Source organism: Peromyscus californicus, unplaced genomic scaffold (genome assembly GCF_007827085.1).
Source record: "Peromyscus californicus insignis strain IS unplaced genomic scaffold, ASM782708v3 Scaffold_10__1_contigs__length_136768540, whole genome shotgun sequence".
NCBI classification, from domain to species: Eukaryota; Metazoa; Chordata; class Mammalia; order Rodentia; family Cricetidae; genus Peromyscus; species Peromyscus californicus.
Window position 1 is genome coordinate 65,834,297 of NW_026294391.1, and position 16,653 is coordinate 65,850,949.

Below are 16,653 nucleotides of genomic sequence, written 5' to 3' on the forward strand. Positions count from 1 at the left end.
ATATTGAGAACGACATGTAGTGGAGATTAAAATTGAAGTAAAATAAAATTAAGACAAATTATATCAATGTTACAATAAAATAAATGTTATTGAAGAGCACCCAGGTTCAAATCCTAGCACTCATATGTTGGCTCACAACCATCCATAACTCCTGTTTCAGAGAAACCAATGCCCTCTCTTGATATCTGCAGGCACCAAACATGTATATGATACATAGACATACATAAAGAAAAACACTAATATACATAAATAAATCTTTAAAAAATAACAATGCCATTACTATTTGTAACAATTATTAGATGTTCTTGTCAGCCACTCTAGTGAACATTTTTATAGATATTGACACTTAATTCTCATAATAATTTCAGGAAGTAGAGTCAATTGCCATCCTTATTTCCTAAAGAAGAGTTCAAATCTCCTACTGAGTAAGTGGCAGGGCTGAGATGTAAACCTAGCACTGATCACCACTCATTTGATTTCTCATTTGTGCTATTCTGTGAAGTTTTCCACATTTACATCCTAATGTATGTTAGGAATGGCACAGCAGTTCAATATACACACAATATTTACTAGTAAGAAAGGAGCTTCATAACTTCACTTTTCAAACAAACCAAAGATCAGGAAATTTTTTTAAAATCTTGTCTGGATTTATGGTTTCTTTGGGCATCCCTGCTTTCAACTATATCCCCAACCAGTTTGACTGATCAATGTCTTACCCAAGGATGGAATCTAGTTTACAACCTCCGCAGTTTCTCTCCCTGAAAAGTAAAGAATCTTTGGCTTTGTCCCATGACCATATCTCCCAATTTGAGGAAACTACAGCCAGGCAATTTGTTGAACATTAAATAGTATCTTTCAACACTCAGTGTTGTCTATAAATCATTTCACTCCTTCTATAGCTCTCAACTTTTGACAGCATTTTACTGTAAACAAATTTGGAGGCTATTCTGTGATTATTCCCACTTGGAACATATACTGTTTCCTCTCCATGAAACTAGAACAGAAGGTCTAATAGAAAGGAAATTATTAAGCATTCTACTGAGTTTTTTCCTCCAACAAAAACTAAGATAGAGGTCAATGAATAAGTATGTGCAGACTGGAACTTGAATCCTCTAGGGTGACTGTAGGCTAATTAATAATTAATGCCAGAGCCATGGTGTTTGAAATGCAGATGTGATAACTGGAGGCCTGGCAGAGCTGTTCAGAGGAAGCAGATTTAGATGCTATAGGGAATAGGCACTCCCTTGCCGGCTGGCTCAGAGAGCCAGCCTGGGTGCAAAGCAGGGCCTATGGTTTAGATTATATTCCCCTCAGCTGTTAATTACCTGAACCTACTTTGAAGTTCTTCTCTTTTTATCCTCTGCATGAAAAGAGATTGGTTCAGCCAAGGGACTTGGAGAAATGATCAAATACATGGGGTGGAGGGAAGGGGAGGTGGGAATAGAACTTCAGATATAAGAAGATAACGAAGAAAAACACATAGTAGAACATACAAGAACATACATTATTAGGAAATGTCGAATTGTGGTTCATTGTTTCAAGCACATTGTTTCTCTCAGTTATTCTAGTGAAGCTGACGTTTTAGTAAATGTGCAAAGTCTCTCTGAATAGATAAACAAAGAATTTCCATTTGTATTATTATATAAAGATTGGACATGAGATTATCACAGATGCTTTATAATGCTGTTTTTATTTCAATAAAGTCACTCGACCTGCACATATTTAAAATCAGATAGTGATAATGGTAAAATTAATGGATTCTGCCACAAATTACTTGTTTGTGCTCAAATAATTCATTCTAAAAACCTAAGTTGTAAGTGTCATTGCTTGATAGGTAAAGTTATATGTTAAGAAATTGTTAAAAATTAGATGCAGTTGGAGAGAATCTGAAAATAACTTCAGTTCAAAGCATTGTGATTTATTTTCAGAATGGATGTGTATATATGAAATATAAAGAAACATAGCCATTAACTGTTTTTGCAAGTCAACTCTGGCAACTTAGGTTGAATGTAAATGCCAAGGTTTCCTGACAGAATGAAGATGGGGTTGGTTTATTTTTTGGATATCAAAAAAAACAAAAAAACAAAAAAACATTTTCTTTTACTGGAGGTAAAGCTTTTTCCTGAAATACATTCTATTCACAGTGAGTAGTATTCTCTTTTGGTATAAACAGATGAAACTTGTGTTTATATCTTTTACCGCACACTGATATTGATTTTAAAAAATGTATATCTGTGCATTGACACTGACACCTGTGGATGCAGTGTTATCTAATAAGTTGACATCAAATTGATACAAGCAAATGCCTATCTATGAAATCATCTGGATTTGAAGTTCTAATTTATTGTCCACTTCAAATTTAAAAGTATGCATTGTGGAGCAGAGACCTTAAAATTTAAAGTGAACATGGAAATCATAAACTTATTTATTTCAATCTAATGCTCAAAAGTCCTAATTTCTAAATCCTAAGTCCAAAAGTCCTAAAAATGAAAAAAAAAACATACAAATGTGATGTTTACTTTCATGACAATTTTTCATCAAGTAACTGTAAGTGCAGTATTATAATGCCAAAGTCCCGGGTACTAGTGAGAAAGTAACATTTTCTCCAGGCTTCACATGTAAAGTCTGGGTGTTTAGTTCTGTTATTAAGAAAGGGAGTGGAAAAACAAAGTGTTTCAAGACTATGTGCAGCAAGCCAGAAGCACTATTTGAAAAATCAACCACTTGGATAAGCCCGTAAGATGTTCATGGCTACAGCTCTTTCCTTTGTGGGTAATCACAGTCTTTCATATTTGTGGATAGTATTCAATTTTAAAACACAGACACAGAACATAACATATTTTCAAAAATAGAATAATACTGTTCAAAGTTGAGGTTCACATTTTTGAGTTACTGTTGCCCAAATCAAATAAAAGTACATTTTACAGTGATCATATTAGTTTTGTTTTTATGATGCTAACAAATATATTTGCATATATATTTAATTTTAAAGCACCTCATCACTTGGCCAATCTGAGTTAAGAAGAATGGTATGTGAAAACAATCTTCTGATGAATGTCTAGGCATAAAAAGTTTCAGTTTAATGAAATGTGAGAATAGAGTTATAAATAGAAAACTACAATGATGCTACCTTAAGAATTTGATTAAACTTTCTACTTTATTTGAGCATTTCTCTTTTATACCCCACTACTCTCATTCTCTCATAACTGCGGCTTCTGCTAAAAATTAGATATCTTGTAAAAAAAACATTTCATTTTTATGGTATATTTCTTAAAGTATTAATGTGATGTGGTGATACAATCATGACATTAAAATATTTTTAAATTGATGGAAAAGAAACAAACTCTCCACATAGCAACCTGTATTTAAACCACAGAACCTGAAGGTCATAATTTATGTGTTTTAACATCTGTTTGGAAAAACTAAAGCTTTATACTCAGGCAACTCTATGTGAATTATATTTTTAGCAATGTATGTTTTCCACAGTTTATTTTCAGTTGTGCACATAATGTAAAAATATTTTTGAGTAGCAATTCCTACATTCCTAAATAATAGCCAGCTTTTATGGCATTCTAAAATGTAGGTAGATTATCTAGTCTGTTTTGGGTCTTTTTTACCTCCAGCTAAAAGGAGCCTGAAATGAAGTTCTCAGCTCCTTCTTAGTAAAACTGCTAGAAAAGTAAATAGATCTTAGCAAAAATATTATTTCTACCTCCAGTATGAGTGATGGATGTTGCAAGAACTATGTACTGCAAAGCAGAAGATTTCTTTACCCTGCAAAAGGAAAAGTAAAACATTGAAAGAGGATTTTAATGAAATCATAACATTAAAATAGTTTGTTAAGTCCCACTAATTTTCTAGGTGAAGGTTCTGAAGTGAATGTGAGGAAACATTAAAAAGGAATTGAATTTGCATTCCTTATGCTACAGGCACATGTTTACATGACCTTTAAAACAGAATTAAAGCCGTATCATCAGCAGCTGGAGGCAATTCACATTACCAAGGCAATCCAATCAGAATGCTAAACTAACTATAAAACATAAATTAAACTGATACAGAATCATCTTAATTCACTAGGTTTACTTGCAATGTACTTATATAATACTACTCATTTCAAAGCAGTTTGCAGATCTGCCAAATGAGAAATAATCTAACATATCTGAAAACAGTGTCCAACTGTGAGAATGAAAACTAGAAACACTTCAATGTACATTTCTCAAGAAACTTTCATCATCACTCAGAGTGCTCTTACTTAATGAACATTATTTACTTTCAACAATCACCTCCAAAAACAAGCATCACCCATAAAGACATAATGATCATTGCTATGCTGTAGACAAGACAGAGTTCATTTTCATGTCCAGGCGAACATTCAGAAGAGTTTGTAATGAATATTTAAAAGCTGATAAAATTTAACAGAACTTCTTTTTACACCAAATGTCATCATATTATTCCCCACCATTTTTCACACTTTCTAATAACGTCATACTTGTTTTATTTCATGAAATATATAAATGAACTTAATTTTAAATACAGTAGGATGAGTTACAGTTTTATATACAACTGTTATAAGATTTGCTTTAAAGACATGAAAGCAGAAAGCATATCTGTAGTGCAAGTTAGCATTTCACTAAATGTGTTTTACAAAAGCTTGCTTTCTTTCCACTTGTAGTAGTAAGATTTCAGGGAAAACTTCTCTTTTCCATAGTGTTTTTATTTGTTTCTTTTAATTCATTTTCATCCTATTGAGAAATTTTAGCATACTCCTTAATAATACTGAAAGCACAAAAGTATGTTTGAGAATGCAATTCTTCTATTCTGAGAGAGTGCATATAAAAGGTGGAGGCTCCAGTATTGCTATTCATTATGAATGTGTTAGCACAGGATACACTAGAAGCTAAAAGAAAACCAATCCCCTCCATTTGTAAGACTCAGTTCTTGTAATCAAAAATCCACAGTCAGAGTTGAGTTCATTACTCAGGGAAATTTACAAATAGGCTTGTTCTTCAGTGTGAAATGATTCAACTCTAATCTCTCTGTGTGTCTCTCTGTCTCTGTGTTTCTCTGTCTCTCTGTTTCTGTCTGTCTGTCTGTCTGTCTGTCTGTCTCTCTCTCTCTCTCTCTCTCTCTCTCTCTCTCTCTCTCACACACACACACACACACACAAACACACAGATGTTTGGAATCCATTTATTTGTGGGGGGCATAACTAATATTTACATTTAACACCTGGGGAAAGATTACATTAAAGGTAATGATGAAAACAGATGTGATTCAACTATAGCTTTACTTCAAATAGGATTTCCAATTGTTCTCTTTAACTAGAAGTACTAAGTATAGATGGGGAAAAGAAAAACGTTCATTCTCACTATCATTTGAGTGCATTAAAATTTGACCTTTGATATTTACATTATCCTGAACACTTTCCTTAATCATCTAAGGATCCCCACCCACCAGACTTAATTAAACACCAGAAATTTATCTTTTAGAGAAAGATATGAGGTTTAAATCCTGCTCTCTTCAATGTGAGAAAATTAACTTTATAGTGACTAAACAAAAAATTTTAGTATAGATATCACCACAATGCACACTTATAGGAGTATTGTTCTCCTGAGACAATCCCCATTGGCAGGAGGAGGGAAGAATGAAAAAGCAGAGCTGGAAAAAGCATCTTTCTGTGGCAAGTCTGGGCATTCCTTGGGGGAAAGGCAATACTTTAGATGCTTTACCTTAACATAGGACTAAAGAGGAATACGCTGAGTTTAAGTGTACTTAGGCCTGGGATCAGTTTGTACTGCAAGATGCCAGTGCTGCCCAGGGACAAAGATTCTCAGCAAGACTAATCTAAGGCACAAGGCTGTTCAAAAGGCCCTGGAACATCACAGTAGCTTTGATGTTACACTAGGTTCCTAACTCATTTTTCCATCATAAGGAAGAAGAAATCAGCCTAGCCTCTATATTATAGATTCTGCTCCAAACAGAAGACTAGAGACACAGAAGTTCGGTGGTCATGGTGGCTAGGGACTACCAAAATAAATCCTTTCTTATAGTTGTCTTATTTTTGCAATAGAACTCATTTGACTCAGAATTACCATCTGCAGAATTAAGACAAGATTTCTCAGTTGAATGTTCACAATCACCATAATCCTTTCTCACTGCTAACTCAAGCATCAGATTGAACCACCTCTGTTTGTATATGTTCAGGAGTTAAGGTCAGCCCAAGTCACTTTACTTCATCGGGGTAACAGCAAAGATCCCCAGGAAGTAATGGGTCCTGTTACTTCCCAAATCGTTCCCCTTACTTTGGGTCAGTTCTATAATTATTGTTACCTGTAACCCTCCTTATGTTGGTGTAAGTAGACTTGAAATTGCCAGAACACCAGAATATACAGCACACTAGCCTCAAAGTAATTCACCAAGTAAGAAAACCTAGTCAGGAGCTATGTTCTTCTACTAGCCAATTGAGCTCTTATATCTTGAAAAGAGGCTCTTAAAAGTTCTTAAATATAAAATGCACAGGCTGACATGTGCTCACATATGTGCATGTGCAAATGCATAATATGGGCCAATTTATGTAACCAGAAGAACTGGAAATCAAGTGTCAGATTAGATAAACCTCTTCTGAAGTAAAGGAGCCAAAAGGATTCCACAAATCCAGACCCAGAGGAAAGTGCTGTCAGTGCGAAGAAACATTACAGAAGATGGTGCTTTTAAGAACACCCAGGAAGACAGCATCCCTTCTCTAAGAACTAACACAATATTCACAGAAGTGGGAGCACTGATATTCTTGTTTTAAACAAGTTCCCAAGATGTCTTTACAAAGTGAAAATTTTTCCTCCAAACAATGCTTCTGTGTGAGAGATGTATATGTTTGTCTCATAGCTCTTAACAGTGTTCTGTTTCTACACTTTCTATGACAATAATTTAAAAATGTCTAAGTCAAAACATCTGGCTACATTTGATTCTTTGGTTTTCCCTACTATGTGACTCCAAAAATGGTAAGATTAACCCTGAATATTAATCAAATTATTTACTAAATATCCTCTCATAAAGAGTCATTGTTTCTCTGTATAACCAAATCTTCTTATATTCCTATACATGCTCAGGTGTAAGGATGCTAGCCATTTCAGATAAATAGTATTCACTAAGCATGGAGTATAAGGGCAGAGAAGATGGGATCTCTGAGTGAATTCATAGCATTTTCACAACTATGCATGTTAAAACCTTACACAGTCTATGAAGAAAAAAAATGAATTTCAATTGGAGAAGCTGCAGTAACCACTAAAGTTACTTATTTGAAAAGTAATACTGTTCAATTAGCTGAGTTGTATAGATGCTTCCAATATCAGTCCATAGAGTTCCTTTACATGCCCTCTGATTGATTGTACAGATAGAACTATTTTCTCATCTTTAAATACATCCACCATTTCTGACTTTAGAGAATAATTTAAATTGGAAAAAAACTATTGCTGCCATTTATGTATAAAATCATTCTGTGACTCCATATAAAACAAAAATAGAACAGTGATTCTGTTTGAGATCTGTATTTTGTAAAACTCTCAACTGGGTCTCACAAAGCTAGACTCAGTCAGCAGTGCAAAACAAGTGACTGCCAAGCAACCCCCTCACAATTATTCTTAGACACCTCAATTCCTGATGGGAGGGTGATAGCCATGCTGAGTACTACACAGTCTTGTCTCCTTAGAGTTCATTCCCCGGGACCCCATAAGATCAGGGTTCATGTATTGACAATAGCATGAGCAAGGGAAGAGGTGACCCCAGGGGAGAAACTGAGACTGGGTCAAGGAGATCTAGGAATGTAGCTGTGGAAACAAGCATCCTTTCCCTAAGCAGCCAGGGGCTCTATTGTCTCTTCTTATATTCTAACCATCCTGTCTGTGCCTCAGCCACACAATGCCACAGCATTTCCCCCATCAACATTAAATTTAGCTACCAAATGTCTAGTTCTCACAGATTATGGTATTCATACTAAAATTGCCATAAATAATATTGTAGTTTTGTACATTACCATGTTTCTGTTGCAGCTTCTACTATATGCTACTGATTCTTTACATTCAACAAAAGACAAGCGACCCTTAAAATGAACTTCATTGCATTTGAGACCTTGGTACTTACCAATGCTGTCTAAATTATTATATTTTAAATTATCCCTCAGAATATGGTGAGCTCCTTACCTTACCTTGCTATAGTTGTCTAAAAAGAAAGAATATAAAGACAGAAAGAAATATGGGAAAGGAAGAAAGGAGGAGAAAAAGACATGTAAAAGGAAAGAAAGAAAGGAGTGGGATATATAAGAGGAGCTACAGTGAACAGCACGCTGTTCTGAAGAGTAGCTGTGCCTCCCATCCCAAATGTCTTATGAGCACAATGTACAGATACTGGGGGAAAACACTTCTTTCTCTGCTGCTTTCAGAAGCTGTTCAATTGTTTCCACTTCTTTATGAGCTCCTGGCTTTCAAAAAGAAAATGTGCACTTGTCCCTAGCAAACCCAATCTAACTTGTCCTGTTTCCAAAGTGAACTTGTGTTGAAGGTGAAGTTTTCAGTCTAGAGGTCATGCCCGTGTGCCACATCCTACTGTCTGCAGCTTCATGCTATATTACACACAATGAAATCTGGCCTTTTATACTCCTTTCCCGACCCCCACCCCCAGCCTCTGCCAGCTTCAGCTCCTGACAGCCTTTCTCCTCCATTCCCCAATTTGTACACATAATGAGAATGCTTCATAATCTACACTCAAATATTAAATCTGCAAGAGTCATGATCACCATGGCTGAGGCGCTTTCAGAATCAGTCTGGATGCAGGCTGCCCAGCTGGAGCCATGCTAGCATGCTTCTACAGGAGCGAGACCTGAACCACATTAATCTGCTTAATTTCTTTTGTGAATCCTTCCTTGCTTGGAAACAAGAAGGCTTGAGCCTCCGCAAAGGCACTCAGAAACTTGCGTCCTTTAATTCTGTTAGGAAGGAAAGCCATCTGAAACCCTCAACCATTAGATAAACAAAAGTATAAGTAAATCAAGCCAATCTGACTTTCTTTTCCAAATGAATTGTATTGCCCTCATTGAAAGGAAAGAAGGAGTATGGAAAATGTGGGGTGGGAAACTGGAGTGTGAAACAACTCAACAGGGAATGAAGATGTTGCCAATGCTTTCATGACCCAGGAATTGAAACTTCTGCAGTCTCGCTGGAGAAAGGTAGTGGATTTGCTACAATTACAATTCCTCCACTTCAAAGCCCAGTTCCTATCTAGGACGACTTTTAGCTGCCCCAGCCCAGTAGGTTCGATGGCTATTGTCATATAATTCAAACCATTAGCTCTAGAGGGGATAGGGGAATCAGACTGAGGACCTGGAGTGAACTTCAAGATCTGGATGAGGAGCACACCAAGATATGTCTTTAGCCTAGATGCCAGAGAGATCAAGCTTGGTAGGAGTGACTTGGAGTTTAAGGCAAATTACAGTCTATGAAAAATAAGTTACCAGCTCTTTGCAACAGTAGCTTCGCTTGGACTTATTTTTCTCCCATGTCCAGACAGGGTCGACTATTGAATGAGGCTCTTTTATTTTGCATGGGGCAGGGGATTTGTGACCATGGTCCCCCCTTTTATTCCTCTCTCTATGGAAACCCAAATCATGGGGAGAAATATGCAAGGCTGAATAAAGAGAAGCCACAGAAAGGAGCGCTTGAGAGCGGCATCTGTTACACTTGGGAAGTTAGACTGACAGGAGAGGGCGAAGGAAACCTCTCTAGTAGATTAGTTAGAACAGCAAGAAGATTTGACTACATGTAGATATTTTCTTCAGAAAGCAAAATATGTCGTATTCAAGGGAAGTTGTTGTTGTTTTTTTTTTTTTTTACAACTGCCGTAGGGAGTGATTGCACCTAATGAGATAGGCATTATCCATATTCATAACAACAATTTTTAAATGAGAGAAGGAGGAAGAAGGGAGAGGATAGACGATGCAAGAGAAGAAGGGAGGGAAAGGAAGGAAAGAGAATGCTAAGAATTTCTGCTCCTAATATGCATCTATTTTGAAATTAAAAGCTAGAAAATAGGGCTATGAAAAATCTGTTCCTGGGTGTAGATGTATCTTCTTTGCTACCCTCCCCCTACCTCCAGACTTGGGACTAATGGTCTGAGCTACTTTTGCTTTACTAGCAAAACCGGGTTACCAAAGCAAAGCAAGGCCATTACTAAGAGTAATGTGTACTCCAAACACCCCTGCAAGTCAGAGCTAGAAAAGGACCCCCTTTCACCAAAAAGCTTTATCAGATAATTATCTTCACCTCCTTAACAGCCAGACTGAGATAAGCAATTCTTTCACCCAGCTGCTAGGTGGGGGTGGGGAACATACCAACAACATGGCAATAATCATGATCGGAGTTTTGCACACACAGTTTCTTCAACACATTTCCTCTGACCTTTCAGCTGACCCAATAAATATTAGCAAATGATCACCAAACAGGCAGTCTAATCGAGCACCGAAAACTTCTTTTTGTTTGATTTTTAATGAGTTCTTATTTCTTCAGACGCATAAGTTCAGGCACAAATTGGATTGCATTCTTGTAAAAAGGTAATGCATACATTCAGCAGTAAGAAACAGCCTACCTCATTCCTTCACAGAAAAGAGAAGAGATATAGAAACAGACACACAGAGATGGAGAAAAAGAGAGTGCCTGCGCACAAGAGTATAAGAGGGAGGGAGGGAAGGACAGAGGGTGGGAGGGAGGGAGGGAGGGAGAGACAGAGAGAGAGAGAGAGAGAGAGAGAGAGAGAGAGAGAGAGAGAGAGAGAGAGAGAGAGGCAGAGGGACTGAATCGATTCCTAGGTTAAAAGCAGATAAGTCCTTACAATAGGGCATCAGCAAATGAACCTACAATTTCAATGAGGGAGCAGGGTGAAGCAGGGATGGCGAAAGATCCTCTCTACCAATAATTACTAAGTGTTTATCTTTAAGAGCAAAAGAAAGATTTCAAACAGATGCCAGGTTTTCTCACCTAACAAACGCACGTTTACATTTACCAATCTCTGCTCCTATTACTTTGTGCTGTCATAAAAATAATCACCAATTTCACAGGAAATAGATGCTCCTTAGCTATATAAAGGAATGGCAGAATAAGCTCACCTTGCTTTTAAAATTTTTTCTCATTTGCTTGCATTTTCTTCAGATCTGTCTTCTTAGAGAAACTAATGCCTTAATGACTTTCTGGTAGCTGCAAGCCTTCTTTTATTTCAGCTAAATATATGAAAATGTATGCAAATTTAAATCAAGCTTAACCTAGGAGCTCTTGCAATATATTTAATGGAATTTCAAACCAATAAGGGAACTCTGATGCCGTCTTCTGTAAGAGCAAATATAATTACACAGCCAGGTTTCCTCCAAAATTACCGAACGAAAGGTCTTTTTTTTTTTAAACTTCTGATTTGGTGTGGGGTACCCTGTATTTACTGTCTTTTCCCAGCTCCTGTAATTCTAAAATCTTTGCATTTCCCCAACTCTGATTCCAAACAACACCTTTGCGTGGGGCTGTGGAGCACGTGGAGTGGACATGCTCTTCTCTAACTCGGAAAAGCCTGGGAGGGTATGCCTTTCCTCTAACCAAAATTTGAAAACAGTCGGGTCCCCCAGGCTGAAATCTGATTTAAGCTTTGAGGCAGCTGTGAAGGAATGGGAAAGCTGTGCAAGATGCTTAGCCACCAAGGTCTCTCTCCGGGTTTCTCCCAGTTTCTCTCTGTTCTTCTGTTTCTTTTCCCCACTACCCTATTCTTCTTCCCACTTCCCTCTCCCCTCTCCAGTCTTCTCTCTCCTGGTCTCTCTCTCTCTCTCTCTCTCTCTCTCCTCTCTCTCTCTCTCTCTCTCTCTCTCTCTCTCTCTCCTCTCTCTCTCTCTCTCTCTCTGATTTTCTAAATTTTCAAAGAACAGTAAAGGAAGCACATTTCTCAATATTTGCCTCTCACTGCCAAGGAATCAGGATGTAAAGGTTTCAAGGGGACAACACTGGGCGGGCATGGTGTTATGAACACTTTGCAGTCTGCGGGTTGGTTGGGAGTGGGGGAGTGGGTTTTCTGTGTGCCTACGCTGAGTGTGAAAGATGACTGCGGGCTTCAGCAAGCAGCGCCTCTTACATAAAATGAGAGACCTCAGATGGGAACCGACAGGGGAGCAAAGATAAAGCCAGGTTTCCAATTAACCAGCAAACTTCAAACTGACTTGAGTCTTCCATGGATCGCTTTAAGATTTACATTTGCAAACCCTCAACTCTTCATGCCCTGAATCAAAAATTTAAGAAAAAAAATAGAAATCTTTTTCCTAGATCGTTTTAGTTTCTTATAAACGAAAAAAATAAAATAAGCAAAATAAGTTGGAATAGCTTTTTATTGGATCATGAACTTTTTATTTTGGGTTCTGACCTAAGACATTACTTTGTTCAAAGTTTGTAGATGCGTTTTATTTTGCAGTCCCCGCCACACAGTAACCCAAAGCGCTAACTAAACCTGAAAAATTTTTATGCACTAAGATCAAAATGACATTTTAATTTTCTTTCTTTCTTTCTCTCTTTCTTTTAATTTAAATAAGTCAATGGGAGATCTGAAAACCAAAGTTAGCCTCCTCACTTCCACTCCACACAAATATATCCTTTCTCCATCACAAGCAACCACTTAGTCTCCAGGAGGGGGGAAAGGGTTAACTAAAAGAGCCGCTGCCACTCTGAGCTAGGCAGCCAATGGAGCCTAAAGATTGATTCACTTCCTGCTTGGGTCTCACTGAAACTCCGGAGCTTCGCCAGCCTAATTTGGAAAGCGAGCTCGGCCTCCCGCACCATCATTGGCTGAGTTTATGCCTGGCCAGGCCAAGTCGCACTGCGATTGGCCTTGGCGGGTGCCGGTAACCTGCGCTAGCGGCTTTGGTTCCCCCTCACCATAGATGTCAAAGGCTGAAGCTGCTCCCTTTGCCACATTATAACTAGTAGAGGATCTTCATCGACCATGGCCACAGCTGCCTCGAATCCCTACAGCATTCTCAGTTCCAGCTCCCTCGTCCATGCGGACTCTGCGGGAATGCAGCAGGGAAGTCCTTTCCGCAATCCTCAGAAACTTCTCCAAAGTGACTACTTGCAGGGAGTTCCTAGCAATGGGCATCCCCTCGGGCATCACTGGGTGACCAGTCTGAGCGACGGGGGCCCATGGTCCTCCACATTGGCCACCAGCCCCCTGGACCAGCCGGACGTGAAGCCAGGACGCGAAGATCTGCAATTGGGCGCAATCATCCATCACCGCTCGCCACACGTAGCCCACCACTCGCCCCACACTAACCATCCGAATGCCTGGGGAGCAAGTCCAGCTCCAAACTCGTCCATCACGTCTACCGGCCAACCTCTCAATGTGTATTCGCAGCCAGGCTTCACGGTGAGCGGTATGCTGGAGCATGGGGGACTCACTCCACCACCAGCCGCTGCCTCCACGCAGAGCCTGCATCCAGTGCTCCGGGAGCCTCCAGACCACGGTGAGCTGGGCTCACACCACTGCCAGGACCACTCGGATGAGGAGACTCCAACCTCTGATGAGTTGGAACAGTTCGCCAAACAATTCAAACAAAGAAGAATCAAGTTGGGTTTCACGCAAGCCGACGTGGGGCTGGCACTGGGCACACTGTATGGTAACGTGTTCTCGCAGACCACCATCTGCAGGTTCGAGGCCTTGCAACTGAGCTTCAAGAATATGTGCAAGCTGAAACCCCTGCTAAATAAGTGGCTGGAGGAGGCTGATTCATCCACAGGAAGCCCTACCAGCATTGACAAGATCGCCGCTCAGGGCCGCAAGCGCAAGAAGCGAACCTCCATCGAGGTGAGTGTCAAGGGCGTACTGGAAACGCATTTCCTCAAGTGTCCCAAGCCTGCAGCGCAGGAGATCTCCTCGCTGGCCGACAGCCTCCAGTTGGAGAAAGAAGTGGTGCGTGTCTGGTTCTGTAATAGAAGACAAAAAGAAAAAAGAATGACTCCGCCAGGGGATCAGCAGCCACACGAGGTTTATTCGCACACAGTGAAAACAGACGCGTCCTGCCACGATCTCTGACTGGAGAAAGCCCGGAGGTGGCCAGCAGCACTGGGAACAGTGCGGATCATTCTCACTCCCTTCCTTCCTTTCATCGCTACATTCTTTATTATTGCTATCTCTCTAGCTTGCTAGCTCTTTCTTTCTTTCTTTCACAGGGGTTTCTAACTTATGTTAAGAAAGGAAACACACACACACACACACACACACACACACACACACACACACACACACACACACATTCAGGCTTCTCAACTCTGAAACACAATTATATTAAGCAGTCCAGGCGGGGACCTCATAGTCCCTGCTGCCAGAGCAATTTCCCTCCAACCTTTTCTGCTGATCAATACATATTGTTTACTCTGAGTAAGATTTGTTTGGTTGCTCCTCTCTAAGAAGGGCAAGGAGCTGGGTAACAGGGGTGGGGGCGGGAGAGGGTGGGAAGACAGATGTGTGCCTATGAATAACCTTTCAGCGCCTTGGTTATAGCAGCTGTATTTCAGGTGAAATCTGTTTTACAATAGACTAGTTTTGCATTTTTTAAAACTTCTATAGCGTTTCTAAATGTCTGCGGTGTTTTACTACAAGCTGTACACAATATTTGTGAGATAATTTGTATCTAATCGACCACTCCACATTATTATTGCTATTATTATTATTTCTTCATTGAGCTGATGGGTTTTTAATTGCTTAAAAAGGGAGGGGAGGCTGGAAGGAGGAAAGAGAAAAATGCTCACCTCTTGCACTCCCACACTCTCGAATCTGCATGGAGAGGAGAGGATAAGATGGAGAAAGTGGATGTTTCTGTTTTTTTCCCGGGGACTGAGTGCCTATATGGGCAGAACAAGCAAACTGAACGGGTTTGCAAAGTAGCCTGAAGAAGAGAGGCTATTTCGCTGCTTTTTGCCCCCTTTTTCCCCCGCAACTGTGGAGTCTCTGAAGGCTTCCACAGCTTAAATCCCCGGTGCCCCAGAAGGATTCAGCAGTGGCGCGGGAAGAATGGGGTTTGAGGGACCAGAAGGATTCTGAATTCACCATCGTAAATGCCTGTGCCTGAAGTTTCCCACAGGCTGCCAGCATAGTCAGGTTGACAACCTGCCCTACACCATGGTACACTCTCCTAGATGAAAGACTTTGCCTTCACGAACGGTGGCTTTCTCCGGAGACCACGACCCAAAGACGCTGGCGACAGATTGGGCCAGCGCCTCCCAGTTCGCGGCTCGCTCTCAGGGTGAGAAACACACTCTCGGTAGGGTGGTGAGGGGGTGGGCTAACAGGCACCCTCTGCTTAGTGCGGAGCGACAATAAACTGATTGGCAAAAGTCATGGAGATTCTGGTCCGGCCATGTACCACCTCCTCCCTCTTGTATATACCAAGGTCTGAGTGAGCTCTTGGGGAGCCCATCTCAGCGTCTTTGACAAGCACAGCTGGTGGAAGCCCATGGCGAAGATTGAGCGAGCTAGGGAGCGCCTGGGCGACTGAGTTAATGCTTTTTTCTTTAAAAAAAAAAAATCAAAAATATGTGTGTATGTATTTCTTTGCGTGTGTGCGTGTGCGTGCAAACGTGTGTGTGTAGATAGCTGTGTGTATCGTATTACTGTATACAAAAAAAAAACTTAAAAAAAATCTCGCTAGGCTATGTAGAGATCCCAAAATTAAGCGGTTGCCGTGGCTTTATGGCTAGCTTTCTCTCATGTCCACAGGACAGGTTCACAGATGCACCTTGTCCCCAACAAGCACTCTGTGCTGGCCCAGCGAAGCGCCCATGCCCAGCCAGCCACGGCGGGCCTGACCTGAAGGGGATCTCAGCACGCCAGGCTGATCTCAGGATTCAGCCTGCAGGCGCAGCTGTGGTAGACAAAGCTTCAAACTACCTAAGGACCAGAAAACCCTGTTCCCCTTGTAGAAGAAGCACTAGTATGGGCTGCCTGGCCTCTGGTTGACCACACTGTGTCTCCTCTAGCCGCAGGTCGAAGAGCATACATTAATTCAAATCCCGAACCCTTTTGCTATTTTTTTTCTTTTTTCCTTTCCTTTCCCTTTCTTTTTCTCTCCCTTTCTTTTCTTTCTTTCTTTCTTTCTTTCTTTCTTTCTTTCTTTCTTTCTTTCTTTCTTTCTTCCTTCCTTCCTTCCTTCCTTCCTTCCTTCCTTCCTTCCTTCCTTCCTTCCTTTCTTTCTTTCTTTCTTTCTTTCTTTCTTTCTTCTTTTTCTTTCCTTCTTCTTCTTCTTCTTCTTCTTCTTCTTCTTCTTCTTCTTCTTCTTCTTCTTCTTCTCCTCCTCCTCCTCCTCCTCCTCCTCCTCCTCCTCCTCCTCCTTCTCCTTCTTCTCCTTCTCCTTCTCCTTCTTTTGTCAAGCCTCTGAATTCTCTTACATTTAGGTTTTAGTTCTGCGATTTTATTTTCCTAGTTAAATTCATGTTTCCCAAATGTTTGAAGGTGGTGGGTTGTTTGATTTTTTTTTCCTTTGCAGTTAAACGCTATGGTTCAAACCTGAGTTAACCCAAATATTTCTGCCGACTTTATAACTGTACAGTTTTGTATATTAAACGTTTTTGAAGTTATTAATTTAAAAAAAGA

General features: G+C 40.0%; 1 protein-coding gene and 1 long non-coding RNA gene across 2 annotated transcripts in view; one reads left to right on the forward strand and one right to left on the reverse strand.

Moving 5' to 3' along the window:
* Positions 1 to 11,778, reverse strand: part of LOC128108347 (uncharacterized) — a 112,794-nt gene extending 101,016 nt beyond the window's left edge. The window contains exons 1-2 of the long non-coding RNA XR_008217442.1: positions 11,150 to 11,778; positions 3,713 to 3,774 (exon numbers count right to left, since the gene is read on the reverse strand). This is a non-coding gene — a long non-coding RNA (uncharacterized LOC128108347). The remainder of the gene's footprint in view (positions 1 to 3,712; positions 3,775 to 11,149) is intronic.
* Positions 11,779 to 12,495: 717 nt separating this feature from the next.
* On the forward strand, positions 12,496 to 15,573 carry Pou3f4 (POU class 3 homeobox 4). The gene has a single exon (XM_052734797.1). The coding sequence runs from the start codon at positions 13,012 to 13,014 to the stop codon at positions 14,095 to 14,097; it is 1,086 nt and encodes a 361-aa protein (XP_052590757.1). The 5' UTR covers positions 12,496 to 13,011; the 3' UTR covers positions 14,098 to 15,573.
* Positions 15,574 to 16,653: the final 1,080 nt, after the last annotated feature.

Excerpts from the sequence above, each read along its gene's own strand:
- Pou3f4 (XM_052734797.1), top strand. The coding sequence starts at position 13,012 with ATGGCCACAGCTGCCTCGAATCCCTACAGCATTCTCAGTTCCAGCTCC.